At 49.8% G+C, this 16,240-nt stretch overlaps 1 protein-coding gene across 1 annotated transcript; it reads right to left on the bottom strand.

Moving 5' to 3' along the window:
* Positions 1 to 4,928: 4,928 nt before the first annotated feature.
* On the bottom strand, positions 4,929 to 14,909 carry SHH (sonic hedgehog signaling molecule). The gene is made up of 3 exons (XM_027686985.1): positions 14,320 to 14,909; positions 9,243 to 9,504; positions 4,929 to 5,736 (listed from the first exon to the last, which is right to left on the bottom strand). The coding sequence occupies exons 1-3, from the start codon at positions 14,626 to 14,628 to the stop codon at positions 5,030 to 5,032; spliced, it is 1,278 nt and encodes a 425-aa protein (XP_027542786.1). The 5' UTR covers positions 14,629 to 14,909; the 3' UTR covers positions 4,929 to 5,029.
* Positions 14,910 to 16,240: the final 1,331 nt, after the last annotated feature.

Raw genomic sequence — 16,240 nt, 5'->3', positions numbered from 1 at the left:
AACATTTATTTCACATTTAGATCACAGGACATGGAAACAAATACTTTTACCCCAAACAGACTTCTTGACCTTGTGGTTTCACTCCTGATTTGCAGCAGTATTTGTGCGAAGAACTGGCTTGCTCTCACTTAAAAATGAAAGGAAAAGAAGTTATTTAGGGTCCTGCACTCTGCTTTAAGGTAGCAGCACAACTGCCTCTGCACTCAGATCAGCTCTGGATGCCACTCTTGATTTTACTGGAACCAGGACAAGATCATTAAACTCATATTTCCTGGATTTGCTAGCTTCTTTTCAGCCCTGAAAACCAAAATTATTTAAATACGCAAACCTAAACACCCCAAATGCAAAGTATTAAAAATTATATTTAACAATCTTGGCACAAACAGTGGCTGCGAGGCTCATCCTGCTCCCATCAAATCTGAGACAATCCCAATGCTTGTAAAGATGCATTTTTTAAAGATTATTTTTTCCCTTCCAGCCTGCTCAGTCCAAGGATCACATTAACTCTGTTACTTTGAAAGCTCCAAAGTGTTCAGTACACGGAAAACTGACCTTTTTTTCAGTTAAATTTGCACTGGTTTTAAGGCAGAAACCGCTGAAGAAAGAATTTCAAAAGCTTAAGAAAGCTAGTGGTCCCTTATGGCTTGCAGTAATGAGTAAAATAAAATGCTCCTCCTGGTCTCCTTCCCCCTGTAATTGAAATAGATGCTGTACTGGGGCTGCAAAACTGCTGCCCAATTATCGCCCAACTGGGTGGATTTACATTGCCTGCTCAGCCTTGGTGTGGTGTGAAATGCTTGGGAGGGCCAGTATAAACATATTTATAGCCTGGTAGGGTATGCTGAGCTCTTAATATAAGGATAATAATATTATATATGTATACATACATGTGCATATATATATATAAAGATACAGCTAAGCAAACTTTCACATGTGAGGGCACAAAGAGCTGCTGGCTGTGGCATGGAACAGCTCCCTGCCTGTGAAAGACCTGCTTTACCCCAGTGCTTGTGCTTGGATTTTAATTGCACCATGGATGTGATCCTCTTTTGCTGGCGCATCCAAGCTTCTCCTTGGCGTGTTTACCTGGTGTCTGAGCACCGGGGCATTGAAAGACCAGACAGGTAAACACCAGCTAGTCCCTGTCTCATTAGAGTCACTTCTCACGTTGGCTTGGGTGGGGGAGGCACCTGCTGGTGCCCCACAAACCCCTTCCAAATGAGTTGGCTTTGCAGAGCCCCGCAGTATTTCACAGGTAAACGACAGACTGTCTACGTGGCTCTAGGTAGGAGAAGAGGGAGGTTGTGACCATCATGTGAAGCGACACAGACAATTCCTCACGTGTTTGAAGAGTCCCATGCCAAATCCCACAGGATTCCCCCTCCCCGTTTCAATGTCATCAGGGTAAAAACCACAGAGCTGAGATTGTGCAGTAGGAATGCTGTCACATATCAGACATTTCAGGAAGTCTCTGTAATTTCTTTAATTATTCAGACAACAGAGCACAAGGATAATAGCTTCAAGTACATTCTTATACATTATTTTAACAGTAATAGATATGTATTTAGTCATAAACTATTCTGTAGCCACCACTATGTGTACATTTTATACAAACTATTGCCATACTCAGACCCTGAAAATGGACAGTGACATCTCCAAGACGTTTTGCACAATGTTTTGACAGTACATCCTTCATACGAGAGCTGTAGCTACAGTTTGGGTTGGCCCATCTAAGGAAGCACTTCTAATGCACACCACGGAGGGGTGATCCAGATGAGAGGCGTCGGAGGAAGAGATGGAATACACACATGGTGAGAGGAAGGCAGAAAGCCACTTGGAATATGTGCAGTGGAGAACATGGCACAGCACTTCTCTGCTTGGCCAAACAGGTTGATCCTAGTGTAAGGCAGCATCTTAGCTTCTCTCCCACCACAAAGCTCTGAGCTCATCTTGGCCTTTTGGTGAAGATCAAATGCAGCAATGTCTGATATGATCCCTACCAGACACATACCCTACACTGACACAAGCATGGGCTCTGTTCTGATGGCTCATTCACATCTCAGTTACGACTCAGACTGAAGCCCCCAAGCCAATGGCTTTAAGTTTGATCGCTGACATCCCTAAACACCTCCACTGCCCGACCTCTGGAGAAGGCACATTCCAACGCGCTCATTTTTCTGAGTGTAAAGGCCTTAAAAAATGTCATCTGCCACTCAGAGACAGGGACAAGAGAGCTCAGATGCCCAGACACTGCCATACATGCAAAGACCCGGCTCTTAGAGCAGGGACTCATTTGTTCCACAATCACATTCTCACATGCCCCAAACCAGCTGCATTGTCAGCCCTCAACACATCAGCAGACCCCAAAGACATGGAGGTGGCAGAGTCCGAGCTGGGGTGGGCAGCAGGTCCCCAGCACCCACCAGGCAGTCCACAGTCCCCCACGATGCCCCACATCAGGAGGGCATTAGGGTGGCTTGGTTCCTGTCCTGGTGCTGCAGCATGCTGGTGGTCACACCGAAGTCTCATCACCCCAGCCATGTCCGAGCTGTGGAGGTTGGAAGTGGTCCTGGACTAGAGGTTGACAGGAAGGAGAGACCACATCCGTCTGTAAGGGCTCGACACAGCAGTGCTCATGCATGGGGCTCAGCCACCAGCTCCTGACAGCACTCCAGAAACTCCTAGGATTTCAGCATGGTCTACACCCTCTGGAGATGGCCACAGGTAGGGACATTCTGGGAGGCCCTGGAGCTGCCGTCCATCCCAGCAGGGAACATGGCTGTGTCTCTGGAGCAAAAGGCTGCCCGATGGATGAACGTCCTAGATCGGTGAGTAATGGAAACCAAAGGAAAGGTGAGAAGACATTCAAGGAAAGCTCCCTTCCGGCACAGTCCTGTCACAGACGCGCACACACATGCACACACAGTGTTTTGCAAAATTTTCAAAGGGTTCCTGGAAACCACCCGTGGAGGAGCACGTGGTGCAGCAGAACCTCACTGATCGGCACCTGTCAAGGATGATCCCCTTGGCGGGGGTTGGGGCTGGGACCAGGCAAGGGATGCAGTGCTGGCCACACCACCCAGCTCCTAAAACACATCTCCAGTGCGTTCACACATCGGTGGCTCAGGACAGACTCCTGCATTACAGCTAAGGAATGTCTCTCAGCATAAATGAACAAATCTTTATCCTTTTCTTTGTTTTGCAAAAATGGTGTTTTGCTCTGCTCTCGGTGGCCCCAAGCCCTGTGTTGTTACTCAAAGTGGCCAGTGAAATCTGGTGGCCATCTCCTTCTTCCAGCATCTGCCACATGAATCCCTGCTAACTCACCAAAGTCAGTGTATCTCCCTCAGATTTCCATCTTCTGGCACTGAAATTAAAGCCAATTAAAATCCCGGTGCTGCCACAAGATGAAGGCAGTTGCCTGCCTTTACATTTACACACTTCAAAGGGAAAACTTGATTTAATATCCTCAGAAATCAATTTTAAGAGCTGTCTGCAGTGTCCAGACCAGGCCAGGAAGTGGACACGGAGCTGGGGCTGGAGCTGAAAGAGGGAAGCATCGCCTGAGTGCGGATGGGGAGCCAGGGCTCCGGCAAAGGGAAACCGCGTCTCCCGGTCGCTCGTGCAAATAAGTGAGGTTCTACTGTCAGTACAAGAGATTCCAGGTTATGCTCAAATGTGATGGATTCTTTTTGATAATTAAAGTACCAAAATTAAATGTCATAAGTAACACATCTAAATAAAATAACGGGCACTCCTTTTGGCATCATGTTTCCTAAACTAATAAGCAAAAAGGAAAAAAAAAAAGATGGGATGCACCAGGAACTCTTAGTTATTATATACTAACCAGACTGTGCATGGCACATTTTATTTCTATAAAACTATTAAAACTATTACAAAATATTCAAAAATACATTTTAGTAAATTTACAGCAGTTATTTCTCAATTTATTAATGCAAAACATCCTTTTCTCCCCTCTGTACAAACTACCATCTCCATCGTCACAGAATTGCCGCCATGTGCGTTTTTTAAAAAATATTATTTTCTAATAAACTTTTTTTTGAAGTTAAAAATAACAAAGTTTCTTACGGTTTTTGCAAATAAAAAGTTTGTGTAACAGTCTTGACTTCCATGGACGTGGCCAAATGGTGTTTTTACAAAGCAAAACATGGAAAACAATACAGGAAATGATGTTACATTTGAAACTATTTAAATTAAAATAATATATTCTCATATTTTACACTATTTCAAAAAACGAAATGTGATTCAGTTAAGTATTGATCTCTCAAAAAAATCTAATTTACAATTCTGTGTATAAAAATATAATTTACGGACCCCCATGAAGTTTGTCTTTTTTGTGTGTGTCTGTTTGTTTGCTTGTTTTTTAGACTTGCTGAAATGACGGAGCAATGTAATGGAGAGATGGGAAAGTACAGAATTTTGCTTTCTGAAAGTCAGGACACACGTGACATGTAGAAAAATAGACTCTGCGCAGTTTTGCTTGGCCTCACAAAATAATTTTTTCCCGTGTGAGTACAGTTCACATGATAATAAATTATCAAAGAAACTATTTAAGGCTCTTGAAGGTCCGGTTCATATCATTTAAAACATCTATTCAAAATACCAAAGAAATAAATATCCAGGAGAGGAGGAAAAAAAAAAAACAACAACCAACAAACAAAACAAAAGAACAAATAAAAATATATATATATTTATAAACTAAACAGAACAGAACTTCCCGGGGTCTTTGTTTCCCTTAAAGTCTACTTTGGACTGTCCTACTTAATTATTATTATTTTATTATTATTATTATTTTTAAGTCTTAATCCGTGCTCTCTTTTAAAAATAGGTATTTTTTTCTTTTTTTTTTCTTTTTTCTTTTGGGTTTTTCTTTTCTCTTTTTTTTTTCTTTCTCTTTTTTAGTCTCCTTTCTCTCTCTCTCTGTCTCTCACTCTGTCTCTCTCTGTCTCTCCGTGTCTCTGTCTCTCCCTCGGAGGCCGGCAGGTGGCCAGGGTGGCGCGGGATGCTCTCAGCTGGACGACACCACCATGCCCAGCGGGTGCAGAGAGTCACTATCCAGCACCCAGCTGCCGATGCGGTAGAGGAGCCGAGAGTACCAGTGGATGCCGGGGGCCGTGGGGTCACCCATCGGGGACCCCCCTCCGGAGGGGCAGAGGGTGGCCAGCATCCCCTGGAGCAGGCGGAAGGGGGCGAAGGCCCAGTGTGCCCAGCTGTGCTCCTCCACAACGGCGTAGCAGGAGGCCAGCATGCGGTTGATGAGGATGGTGCCCTGGGCGGTGAGCGGGGCGTAGGCCCCCGACGCCTCCTCCCGCAGCGACACGCTGTGCACGGCCGCGGGCAGGAGCTGCCGCCCGCCCTCGCCCAGCACGAAGACCCGCTGGCCCGGCCGCACGCGGCTGGCGAAGAGCGCCCGGCTGCTGGGGGTCTCCGCCTGCGACTGGTTGTGTTGGGGGGCCACGAAGAGGAGGTGGGCGGCCGTCAGCAGCAACCGGGCCCGGGGCTGCCGCGTCTCGATGACGTAGAAGAGCTTGTGGGAGCCATCCTCCCGGTCGAGGAAGGTGAGGAAGTCGCTGTAGAGCAGGCGGCCTTCGGTGTCGGCCACCAGCACCCTGTCTCCGGGTCTCAGGTCCTTCACCAGCTTGGTACCGCCTTGCTCCAGGTGCACCGTGGCCGAGCCGGGGAAGCAGCCCCCAGATTTGGCTGCCACCGAGTTTTCTGTGCAAGGAGAGAGGCACAGCAGGGTTAGAGGAGGCACAAGCTCAGCTGGAGCATGGGGGTATGAGGGGACACGCTGCTTCCCAAGCCACCCTGACCCACCCAAGAAGAACAGGTGCAGGACGCAGCCAGACTTCCCTCTGACACATTCCTCCATCCTCATCTATGAACATGCCCCATTTGCTCTCAGTGGGTCAAGTGAGAAACCTCTTCCTGACAGATTTGAGCCAGTGCATCTCCCTCTGGGTTAGGAGTTAGTTTCCTCATTAAGGAAATGGGCCAAAATATTTCCAGCAAGAAAAATCTTCCAGAACAAATCTCCTCTGGAAGAACTTCCCATTTGGCTACAATTTACCCTACACTGACATCTGATGCCAGATAACTCGCAATCTTTCAAAGCCGAGTGCTTTTGCTGGCTTAAGGTTTCTCCTCTAAGCAAGTGTCTGTGCTTTCAGTGCTCAGGGTCTCCACTGAGCTCTTACTCAGGGAGGTCATTTAGGAAGAAAACAGCAGGGAGCAGGAGGAGACTTTGCTCCAAGGTGCACATGGATTTGCCCATTGCCCCACCGGAAAGCAACAGTCAGAGTTTCACGAGTCCTCCTCCATCACCCTGTACATGCCCCCGTGTTGTCTCCAGCCCTCTCTGGTCTCTTGCTTGGCATGGTGGCTACTGGTGCATGTCACCCTCATATCACCCCTGTTTGGCATCTCCTGCACTCTGGTTCACTCCTCTTTCCAAAAAAAAGCCTCTCCCACCCCAGTAGAAGAAGGATGCTGTTCCCTGTCCCAGAGCTTGGGGTCCCCGAGTAGCTCCACATCTGTGCCAGGCTCAAGCTCCTTCACCTCCTCCAGCTCTTGGGAGTTACTCAGAGTTTAGATACTCTATGCTGTCATCAACTGTAGCTGTTTTCCAGTGCTACTGAAAGGAATCTCAGATTTAAAGAAAGCAGAAGTAGCAATGAAACTCTAAGTCTGTCTTGCTTCCCTTTCTGGAAGCACAGGCACCTGTGGGATGGTGGGAGAGAAACTCTGCCGTGTTCCAGGCTGGTCTCTGTCTTAACAGAGGGACTCTGCAGTGCCCCTAAAAGGTCTGGTTTTCTAAAGATGGGGTAGTAGCCCGTGCTATGCCACAGTAGCAAGTGTCTTTGCTACAGCTGTTGACATTGTCCATCCCTCCCTTGCCTTTCCCTGGTTTCTCCCAGTTAATCCCTACAGCAGTTAAGAGACCTGGTGATTTATCTCCCAAAGGTGGACAGGTTTTATATTTTGCCTCTGCGGCTGTTACTGAAACTCTTATGATTTAAATAAATCCTTGGAATGTCTCCTAATGACTTTCTCAGGAAGGACAGGAAGGGTGAAAATTAGACCGTTATTGATTTGCTAATGACTTTATCACTTCTCCTTCAGAAATGAAGCAGTTAGATCTCCAAGGCCTCCCTCTTCAGGGAGGACATGGCAACAAACAAGCTATGTGCTTTATGTAGAGGCCTCTGCTAGCAAACTACACCTTCCTACAAGCCGGCAGTAAAGGTCTGGCCAGAGCTTTGTTTGCATATTCAGGGACTTGATGAATAGATCTAGTAGTGTAGCAGCTCTACAAACACGCCAGTGAATTGGCAGAGGTGTGAAAATCTGCTTCTTTGAGCAGTGCTTGTTTGGGTTCTCTAATTAAAATCCAATAAAGGATCAGCATTGTCATTCTGATTCATGTAATAAATGCAGACACTCTTGGAAGAGAGGACACTTCCATTTTTTTCCCAGCTTCTTCCCCCCCTTTTCTCCCCCTCCCTATTTGTTCAGGTGCAGAAACCCTATGTGCCAATTCACACACATACTCTCCAAAAAACCCAGGACCTTCCAAGCACTATTTGCACAGCAGAGCCACTTTTCCAAGGCACTCAAGATCTGTATTTGAATTTTAAATGTAGAAGCTTGCTCTAAATACTTGCTGTAGCGCATTATCAATGTCCCTTTTACCACCCCTGCCTCTCCCTCCTCTGTTCTGGTGACAATAATTCAGGCCTTGGGGGAACTCTTCTTTGCATTCCAGTCTCCGGGATCATACTTTTTGCAAACAGAGATCTAGATAAAGAATCTTCCTGCCTGGCATTATCGGGTTTAATCTTCTCATGAGATGCTCTGTCATGAAATGAGGTTTGGACAGTTTAAGATCAGGCTGAGAGGGTGGAATTCAAGCCTGCTCCCTTCAGCCTGCCTCGTACAGTCACACGACCCTGCGTGACACCCTCTAAATATTGCCCCCAAGTCCGTGTGTGCCGAATCTCAATGAGCAGCTTGGGGTTACTCCTCTCCTATGAAATGCCCACGGGGGTGGATTAGGGGATGTGCTTGGGCTAAGGTCACCACACACCACAATCAGACACCTTGTGCTGTAAAGCCCATCTTGGCTGTTGAAAGGGATGTTTCATATCTCCACACAGCTGACAGTTCTGCAGGGCCTCCTTCTGGCTAGAGAGGACCCAGGAGCTGAACAAAAGCAGTAGCAGGCTCTCAGGACAAAGCCCCCACGGGCCGGGAGAAGTGCTACCTCGGCTCAGCCCCTGGGTATCTTCGGGTTGGAGTGGGGGAACGAACCCGTCCTGCAGATGAGCAGACTGGTTTCCCTGCCCTGGGGCTGCTGGGTTCGAAACAAACGGCTATATTTAAAGAAAGCCCATTATTTTCTTTTGCAACCAAGTGTTTCTTGACACATCCAGCAGGCTGCTGGGCTAGAGGATGCTCTTTAAAAGCTCTTTAGATGCCATCCAAAGGCATCTAAATGGGTGGAGGGAGGCGGGAGGGCAGGGGGCTGGCACTTGCCAACCGATTTGTTCCCCAAAAAAGTGTTAAGTGTCAGAAAAAGGAACTCTGCGAGTCGAGGATTTCTTGCGAGCTGTTCCCGGGTTGAGACAGCGTGTGGCGTTGTAAGCACAGGGGAGGGGAGGGAAAAAAATTGTGTGTATGTGTATCCCTATCTGGGAATTTCCTAGCGGCTACCGCTGAAGGAGGCTGGGGACCACGTTACTTGTTTATTTTCTTGGCCGGCTCCCACTCGGAGATTAGCGCTCGCGAGTAAGGCGTGCAGCCAGCGGGGCGGCTGGAGACGGCCACGAGTGTTTGTGTTGAACATGCTCTTTGGATGGGGAAAGCATCAGATCCCACGGGGGGAGGAGAAGGGTGTGTGGCTGCGGCGCAGCGCTCGTGAGAAGGCTGGGAAGAAACATCACCCAAATAAAAATTCTGTGTAAAAGTGCTGCAGTAGCTGGGCTTTCCTTTTTTCTTTCCGCCCTCACTCGTTCCTTACTCCCACCCCTGCGCCGGTGGGGCTCCGCTCCCATCCCCGCGGGACCCCCGGCGGGGAGAGCCGGGTGATGGGGACCCTTCGGGAGACAGGAAGAGGGAGCTCGGGCGACACCGGCCAGGGCAGAGAAGGCTCTGGGGGGCTGAGTCGTGGCCCGCGGGTGTCCCCTCATCCCGACGTGTCCCTGGCAGGCTGCCTGCCTTACCTGCTTTGACGGAGCAGTGGATGTGTGCCTTGGACTCGTAGTAGACCCAGTCGAAGCCGGCCTCGACGGCCAGGCGGGCCAGCATGCCGTACTTGCTGCGGTCCCGATCTGAGGTGGTGATGTCCACGGCGCGGCCCTCGTAGTGCAAGGACTCCTCGGAGTGGTGGCCGTCCTCATCCCAGCCCTCAGTAACCCGCAGCTTTACCCCGGGCCACTGGTTCATCACCGAGATCGCCAGGGCGTTCAGCTTGTCCTTGCAGCGCTGCGGGATACGGATAGACAGGGAAAGGTCATTATGGGGATGCTGTAGCCAGGGGCAGATCCCCACTTCGTTATCTATACCCCCTTGGGCCGCATCCTACCCTCCCTCCCCAGCCAAATAGGCGGCAGCCCTCCCTTCCCCCCAAAACGCGCCGCAGAATGGGCTCAGCCAGAGCTGAGCATCTTCTCCCCCGTTGCCAGGGAGGGATGGGGAAGCAGGTGAGGAGGAGAGTGAAACATGGGGACACGGGAGGAACAGAGGATGAAAAACTACGAAAACCCACAGGGACAGAGCCGCCCCCTCCCCTGGCACCTGCTGCGGGGACAGGGGAAACCCCCCCGGCCGCACCACTGGCGCTGGGGTGCGAGTGTGGCGGTTCAAAGCCACCTGCACGGAGCAAATTCCTGCCGCTAAGTGCCCTGTCCCTTCCCGAGAGCAAAGTTTCTGCCGAGAACAAACACTCGCCATATATCTCGGAGTCACGGATTCCCCCCCGGAATGTCTCTCCGAGTCTTTTCAGCTTAATTCTGTGTTGAAAAGGGCATCAATACATGTTAACAGCCTTTATGTGCTGGAGGGAGGGGTGTTTTGTTTTTTTTTCTCTCCCTTCGCCCATCACTCATTAGAGCCCTCAAAGCTGCATAGGCTGGGAGCATTCACTCCGCTTCAAACATACGTCGGCGCTCGCCTACAAAGCCGAGCAAATCCATACAATAATATAGCTCTTAGTGGGAAGATGAAAAGCAAGGGAGGGCCAAGGAGGGAAGTTGAGCGAAGCAGGGATGCTATGCAAGCTAGGAGCCTCTTTGTGTGGAGTGAAATGCTTCCAACTCCGTGGAGAAGCACTGCAGGGTTTTTCATCGCCCCTCCGGAGCCACCGATCTTCCCCGGGCTGAACTGGGCCCCGCAGCACCGGGGTCCCTCAGGGACCGAGTAATGAGGGGGGGCAGGATGGGGAGAGGGAGGGGAAAGGGGCCTGCAGCACTTGGAAGGAGGTGAGCTGTAAATGAAGCCCTGAAAGTTTTGGGGGGATTCCTATCTTAGACAAGGGGGGGAGAATAGACACAGCGCGATAGGAGAAAGGGCTCTCAGCCCTCCAAAAGAGGAAATCAGCACCAAAAGCATTGAAAAGCGCTTGACTAAAGGTACAGAGTTAGAAACACGCACGTTGCCAGCCTTCTTCCCCAATTTTGAGAGGAAAACAACTCGTGGATATACCCGATGAGGTTCGTTTGATGCGATGGATGAAAGCCAAGCGGGATGCAGTAAGCTGCTCTTCCCACACTTTAGCTGGCCTGACTGGGATTCTTGGCCTCCTGCAGGACCCTTCTCCCCAGTGTGCTCACAGCACACCTAATAACAGACCACAAAGTCCCCCTTCACAGCTCCCAGAAAGGCAAAGCCTCTCCATTACCCCGACGACGCTACTTTTCGGGACGTGACAAAGTTGCTCAGCAAGAAAGTTCCCTTGTGTCTATTAACAGACATAAAAGTGATACCAGCGACACACAGGTACCCGAGAAATATAAAACACAACCGTGAGCTCACTTTGGACTCTCTGGCCTACCGTTGTATGTAGAGAGACGGGTGTTTGGGTTTCAGCACTGTTCCCGGCAGCAAAGTGCAGCGGCACAAGTTGAGTTTGATTTATTTTATTTTTTCCTTCTCTTCCTCTCACACCTGAGAGGATGGATACGCTCTTCCATTTATTTACAGCGGGAAGGGGGCGAAGGATCAAACGTTTCAGTTACTGATAAGGCGACAGCACTGCGCGACACGGCGATGTCTTGCGCCGCACGGGAGGCAGCGGGAGCGGAGGGGCAGGACAGGGATGCGGGCAGTGGTGAGGGCAGCGCCGAGGGACTCTTGCCGCTCCGGCCCTGCCAGCACCAGTTCCCGGCTTCAGGGGAAATAAAGAAGAAACGGCCTCCTAAAGGACTTTCTTCCCTTTTATACTGCCTGAGCTGGATTGTCAGAGTCAAAAGCCGTGAAGCCCAGACTATTTATTAATTCATTGGGTCGTGTGCCACAAATCAAGCCCAATTCTGTTCAGCCACCGTGAAGCTCAGCAGGGCTGCCTCCACTAACGCTTTGTGTGGAGGCAAAGTTGTTCAACAAGCCCTCTCCTGCCAGCTCCTAATCTCTTCACAAATGAATTGCTTGAAGGAAATACTTAACAGGTACCTGTCAGTGTAAACAACCTGGTGGGCTTCCTAAATGCCAAGTTGATCTCTAAATTCCTCACATCACGCACCGGTTGTGTGCCTGCATTACACGAGATTGCTATTTTTTTCATACAAATTCCAGCTTTATCATACTGACCTGGCCTCCTTATCTCTCCCCCGAATCCAGCCAATGGCTGGGGTGGGGGGGGAGGGAGGGGAGGAAGGGGGAGCCCTTAGCAAACTGCTGGTGTCACCTGCAAAGTTGAGAACCTGACTTACCTACCTCTGTTTGCGTTCGCCCCCCCCCCTTCTGGAGTTAATATTAACTAGCGGCTAATGCATTCGGCAACCACTCTGCAAGTTTAACGATTCTGTTCAGGAAAAATCTCTTCATGGTTGAAGGGCTCCCGAAGCCGGCGTTTGAGGGCTGGGATTTAACGAGAGGTTGCTGGCTGAGGGAGAGAGAGAAGGAGAGGAAAGCAAGGCAGGGAAACCGGCGGCAGGACGGCACCTCGGGTCGCCGGGGGCCCGGCCGTGCCCAGGGAGCTGTGGGCAAGGGCAACCCCTCCGCCCGCTCCCCAACCCCGCTCCATTCCCCTCTCCCTGCCTGGCCGAGGGGTGCCGTAGCCCCGCTCTCTCCCTGCTCTCTCCCCAGTCTCGCTCCCCCATCTCACTCCTCTCTTTGCCGCCGGGTACCCGGTGCTGCTGCCTCCTCGTCCCCGCTGCTCTCAGCCCACCTCCCCCCCATTGTGTCTAAGGCACGGCAACAAGCACTGAAGGAGAAGGTGGGGGGGGGTGCAGAAAAAAAAAGTATTTGTTTTCGTTTCGTTCGTCTGAGGGAAGTTGACAGAAGGTCAGGAGTTCAGCCGCTGCCAGCTAATGCAGCGGGAGCGGCCAGCCGCGTAGCCGGCGCGGCGTGCCCCGGGAGAGCCGCGGGGCCGGGGTCAGCCCCGCAGCCCGCCCCCGGCCCGCAGCCCATCGCTCCCGACCGCGCTCCCCGGCTCCCCCCGCGCCCGCCGCCCCGCTCCGCCGCGCACACGCACCGGCGCAGCCGCGCAGGGAAGGGAGGGAGGGAAGGAGGGAGGGATGCACCGAGCCCCGGCGGGAGCCCCGTCTCCCGCGGAGCCGCCGCTGCCGCTGCCGCCGGGCTGCGGAGGGAAGGGTGAAACCCGAGCCGCCGCGATCAATACGCGAGGGGAGTAAGTGGAGCTGAAAATGCGAGAGATTCGGCTCCGGAGGCAGCGGGGGCGGAGGAGCCGCGGGTGCGCGGAGGGGCGCGGGCCGCGCCCGAGCGGGGACCGGCCCCGGCCCCGCTGCGCTCCGCACCCTGCGCGGGGCGGCGGCCGAGGGCGGGCGGAGGCGCCGCCGCGCTCCGAGGTGCGGTGCGATTTAAGGTGGTCGGGAGGAGATGGTGGCGGCCGCCGGTCCCTCGCCTCGGGAGACCCGACAACGTGCGGAAAATCAGGCCGAGGAACGGGGAGAGTTTGGGAAATTCCACCCCCACCCCCCCACCCCCTTTCCCCGCGTCCACTCCCCGCCTAGTCCTTCCAGGCGAGTCCTGCTCTAGCACTGAAGGTGGGGCTTAAATGTATTAATATTAAAAAAGCGCTGTTGACCTATATTTGGAGGAAACCCATTTCCAGTGTCTAGATTGCATGTAGTTTCTGAAACTCCGGAATTGGCAGAGCACTTGACTTCACCGAGCTCTCTGTTGAGCATGAATAATAATTATGAGGTGACTCTCGGAGCGGTTCTCTCTCTTTCTCTTTCCCTCTCCTTTCTCTTTTTTCTCTTTTTTTTTTCTTTTTCATAATATGGTTCCGCAATCCGATTCCACCCGAGATCCAATATTTACCCAGTTGTAAACCTTGTGCCATCAGATTTTTTAAAACAGAAGGTGATGCAATGCCGATAAGTTGCAAGTCCCTCCCCTATGGAAGTACCAGAGCATTGGTGGCGAGCATCCTTAAAGAAATATCAATATATTTACGCTCTGATGGGCACAATTGCAAATGATGGTATTGCAATACGAGCTATATAATACTGAATCAGGAGAGGAATGGTCGATCCGGCTTCAGCTGCCTTTTGTGAGTGCACGACTGCATGCCTACTAAATTTAGAATATGCTCGCGAGAGAAATAATAATAATAATAATAATAATACTGAAGGTTAAAGTGAAATGAAGAAAAAAAGAGAGAAATTAAATAAAATATATATATATATAAATCAAGTCAGCAGGCGCAGCAACCACGGACTACGTTTGTAATAATGAGTGGGTGGCCCGGCGGTCACTATACAGTTGGGGTCCTCTGAGCTGTATGCAATTCGTTTGATCAAAGTGCATCCTTGGGGACAAATGCAAACAGCAATCTCTAACCAAGTTACAGGGAACGCCATGGCACGGTAATGACTGTAAGTACCACACAGATTCCCCCACCAAATATCTAAATAGCTCCAGCTCCAGCCCCTGCTAACTTGTCTGGATAGATGGTATTAACATTCAATGGGGGAAACTAGCCGAGTTTGGAGGGGCGGGGGGAGGAGGGGGAGAGGGAAAGGGGGGGCTTTCAAAAATACTAAGACAGATGCGTCCTTTAGGATTGCTCAGAGAGGTTAACAAACACAAATACAGGTATCTCTGTGGCTCTACCTGAGTCATCAGTCTGTCAGCTCCCGTGTTCTCTTCATCCTTAAAAATAATGTCAGGGTTGTAATTTGGGGTTAGTTCTTTAAATCTCTCGGAGTTTCTTGTGATCTTCCCTTCATATCTTCCACTGGCCCCTAGGGTCTTCTCTGCCACATTGGGAATAAACTGCTTATAGGCTAAAGGGGTCAGCTTTTTGGGGTGTCTCCTTTTTCCAATGCCCCTGCCTGGTCCACAAGTCAGCCCAGAGGAGACTAAAAGAGCGCAGATGAAGCCCACCAAGAGAATTCTTGTCAACAGCAGCATTTCGTCCATTGAATCCAATTACTTCAAAGCTCTCTGTGCCTATCCCTGGCTGTCTCTAGAGCTCTCTCTCCTCCTATGTCCTTGTCTGCTTTCTGAATCGTATACTATCCACCGATCCCTAGCAAGACAGGTGCTGGAATGGCAGGCTTTAGGTCGCTGATAACGGAACACATCGGAGTTTGGTCGTGAGACAGCAATCGAGAGACAAAAAAAGGGTCTGATTTTAATGGTAGCAAAGCAAGACGCTTGTGAGAGGAGTCTGCCTTTAGTTCTATATTATAGCTGCCAGGGCCGAGAGCTGATTGGCCAAGGCGAGACAAGCTTGTCTTCTGATGTTTTAACCCTCAAAAAGGCAACAAATTCTTGAAAGATTTTTTTTTTCCTTTTACCTGAAGGGCTTGGAGCTGAGAGGGGTGGAGATCGCGCTTTCTTGGGATAACATCAATTACACGCTTTTTTTTTTTCTTTTTGCCTTTTTTTTTTTTTGTCAGAAACTTTCTTGGCAGAATGGTACATTTGTCAGCAAGAGGAACAGATGCCTCTGTGAAAGAGGGGAAAAAAAGTAAGATTAGCAGGCTACCTCAGTCCAAGTCAAGATTCTAAGGGCAGTTACGGTTAAATAAAATGCCGAATTGTCGGGGAGCCGTGCAAATAGAAACATATTGGGGAAGTATTAACGCCCGGGGGGGAATAATGCCATTTCAGAGCGCACCCACCTAAATGGCTTTGTAACAGGTTTCTTCCCTCTGAAAAGGGAGATTGCTCTCCTTCCTAAAGACATACTTTTTAAAACACACTCGCCTTTTAACTGATAAATGACCACTTTAAAGGCAGAATCAGGTCTGATGCGAGGCGGCAGTTAGATAAAGTTAGGGTGTCTGACTTATGTATCACACAACTGCAATGAGGCACTTTTTTTTTTTTTAATAAAACAAGGACTATTACCCAGTTTAAAATAGTGTTGTATCTTCGGAAGTGCATGAAAAGTCAACTGATTAAAAATAGATGGTCTCCTGAGCACGCTGGGGCTATATTCTTTGTTTCTTTGGTCAAAGTCGGAGAGGAGCGTTTTAGACTCTTACACCTCCTTGCGGGGTGTCATTAAGTTTTTAAGAAAAGCATAGTGCTGAAAGCATCCGCAAACACAATTATCAGGGATCGATCCAAGCAAAGTGAATGGAAAGAGGATAAGTTTAATGTTAAATTAATTGTTATCTCACGCAGCGTGGCAAGTGTCTTTATCCCGATCTCCAAAAGCTACTAATCAGACAAAGGTGTTGAGAGACGGGCAAAATTGCAGAGATGGGGCTGATAGAGCAGGTTAGACAGAACAGCAGAGTCCCATATGAACAAACACTTCTCTGCCTGTAAAGTACTCATTTACTTTTGCTCCTAAGAAAATACAATTTGTCCTAGGATCTAGAAACTTTCAGGAGTTTTTTTAGGGGTTCTTAAAAATTCCAGAACGGCATGCTGAAGTAATTCAAAGTCCTATCTCTCAGAAAAACAAAACACATCCAAAAATCAACTTTATTTAAGTTGTGGGTATTTAAAAAAAAAAAAAAGTTCTTTGGGGCTAACAATCATATGGGATTTTTCCCGTCTGTGGCATCGAGCTGAG

The sequence above is a fragment of the Neopelma chrysocephalum genome, unplaced genomic scaffold (assembly GCF_003984885.1).
Source record: "Neopelma chrysocephalum unplaced genomic scaffold, ASM398488v2 Primary Assembly neopelma1_72, whole genome shotgun sequence".
Lineage (NCBI taxonomy): Eukaryota > Metazoa > Chordata > Aves > Passeriformes > Pipridae > Neopelma > Neopelma chrysocephalum.
This window is presented reverse-complemented; position numbering and strand designations above follow the sequence as displayed.

Bases quoted from the DNA above. Each gene is read 5' to 3' on its own strand.
- SHH (XM_027686985.1), bottom strand. From the start codon at position 14,628: ATGGACGAAATGCTGCTGTTGACAAGAATTCTCTTGGTGGGCTTCATC. The intron at 9,505-14,319 runs GTAGAGCCACAG...CGTATCCCGCAG, and splicing joins CTGACAGACTGATGACTCAG to CGCTGCAAGGACAAGCTGAA. The intron at 5,737-9,242 runs GTAAGGCAGGCA...CTCCTTGCACAG, and splicing joins CCACTGCTCCGTCAAAGCAG to AAAACTCGGTGGCAGCCAAA.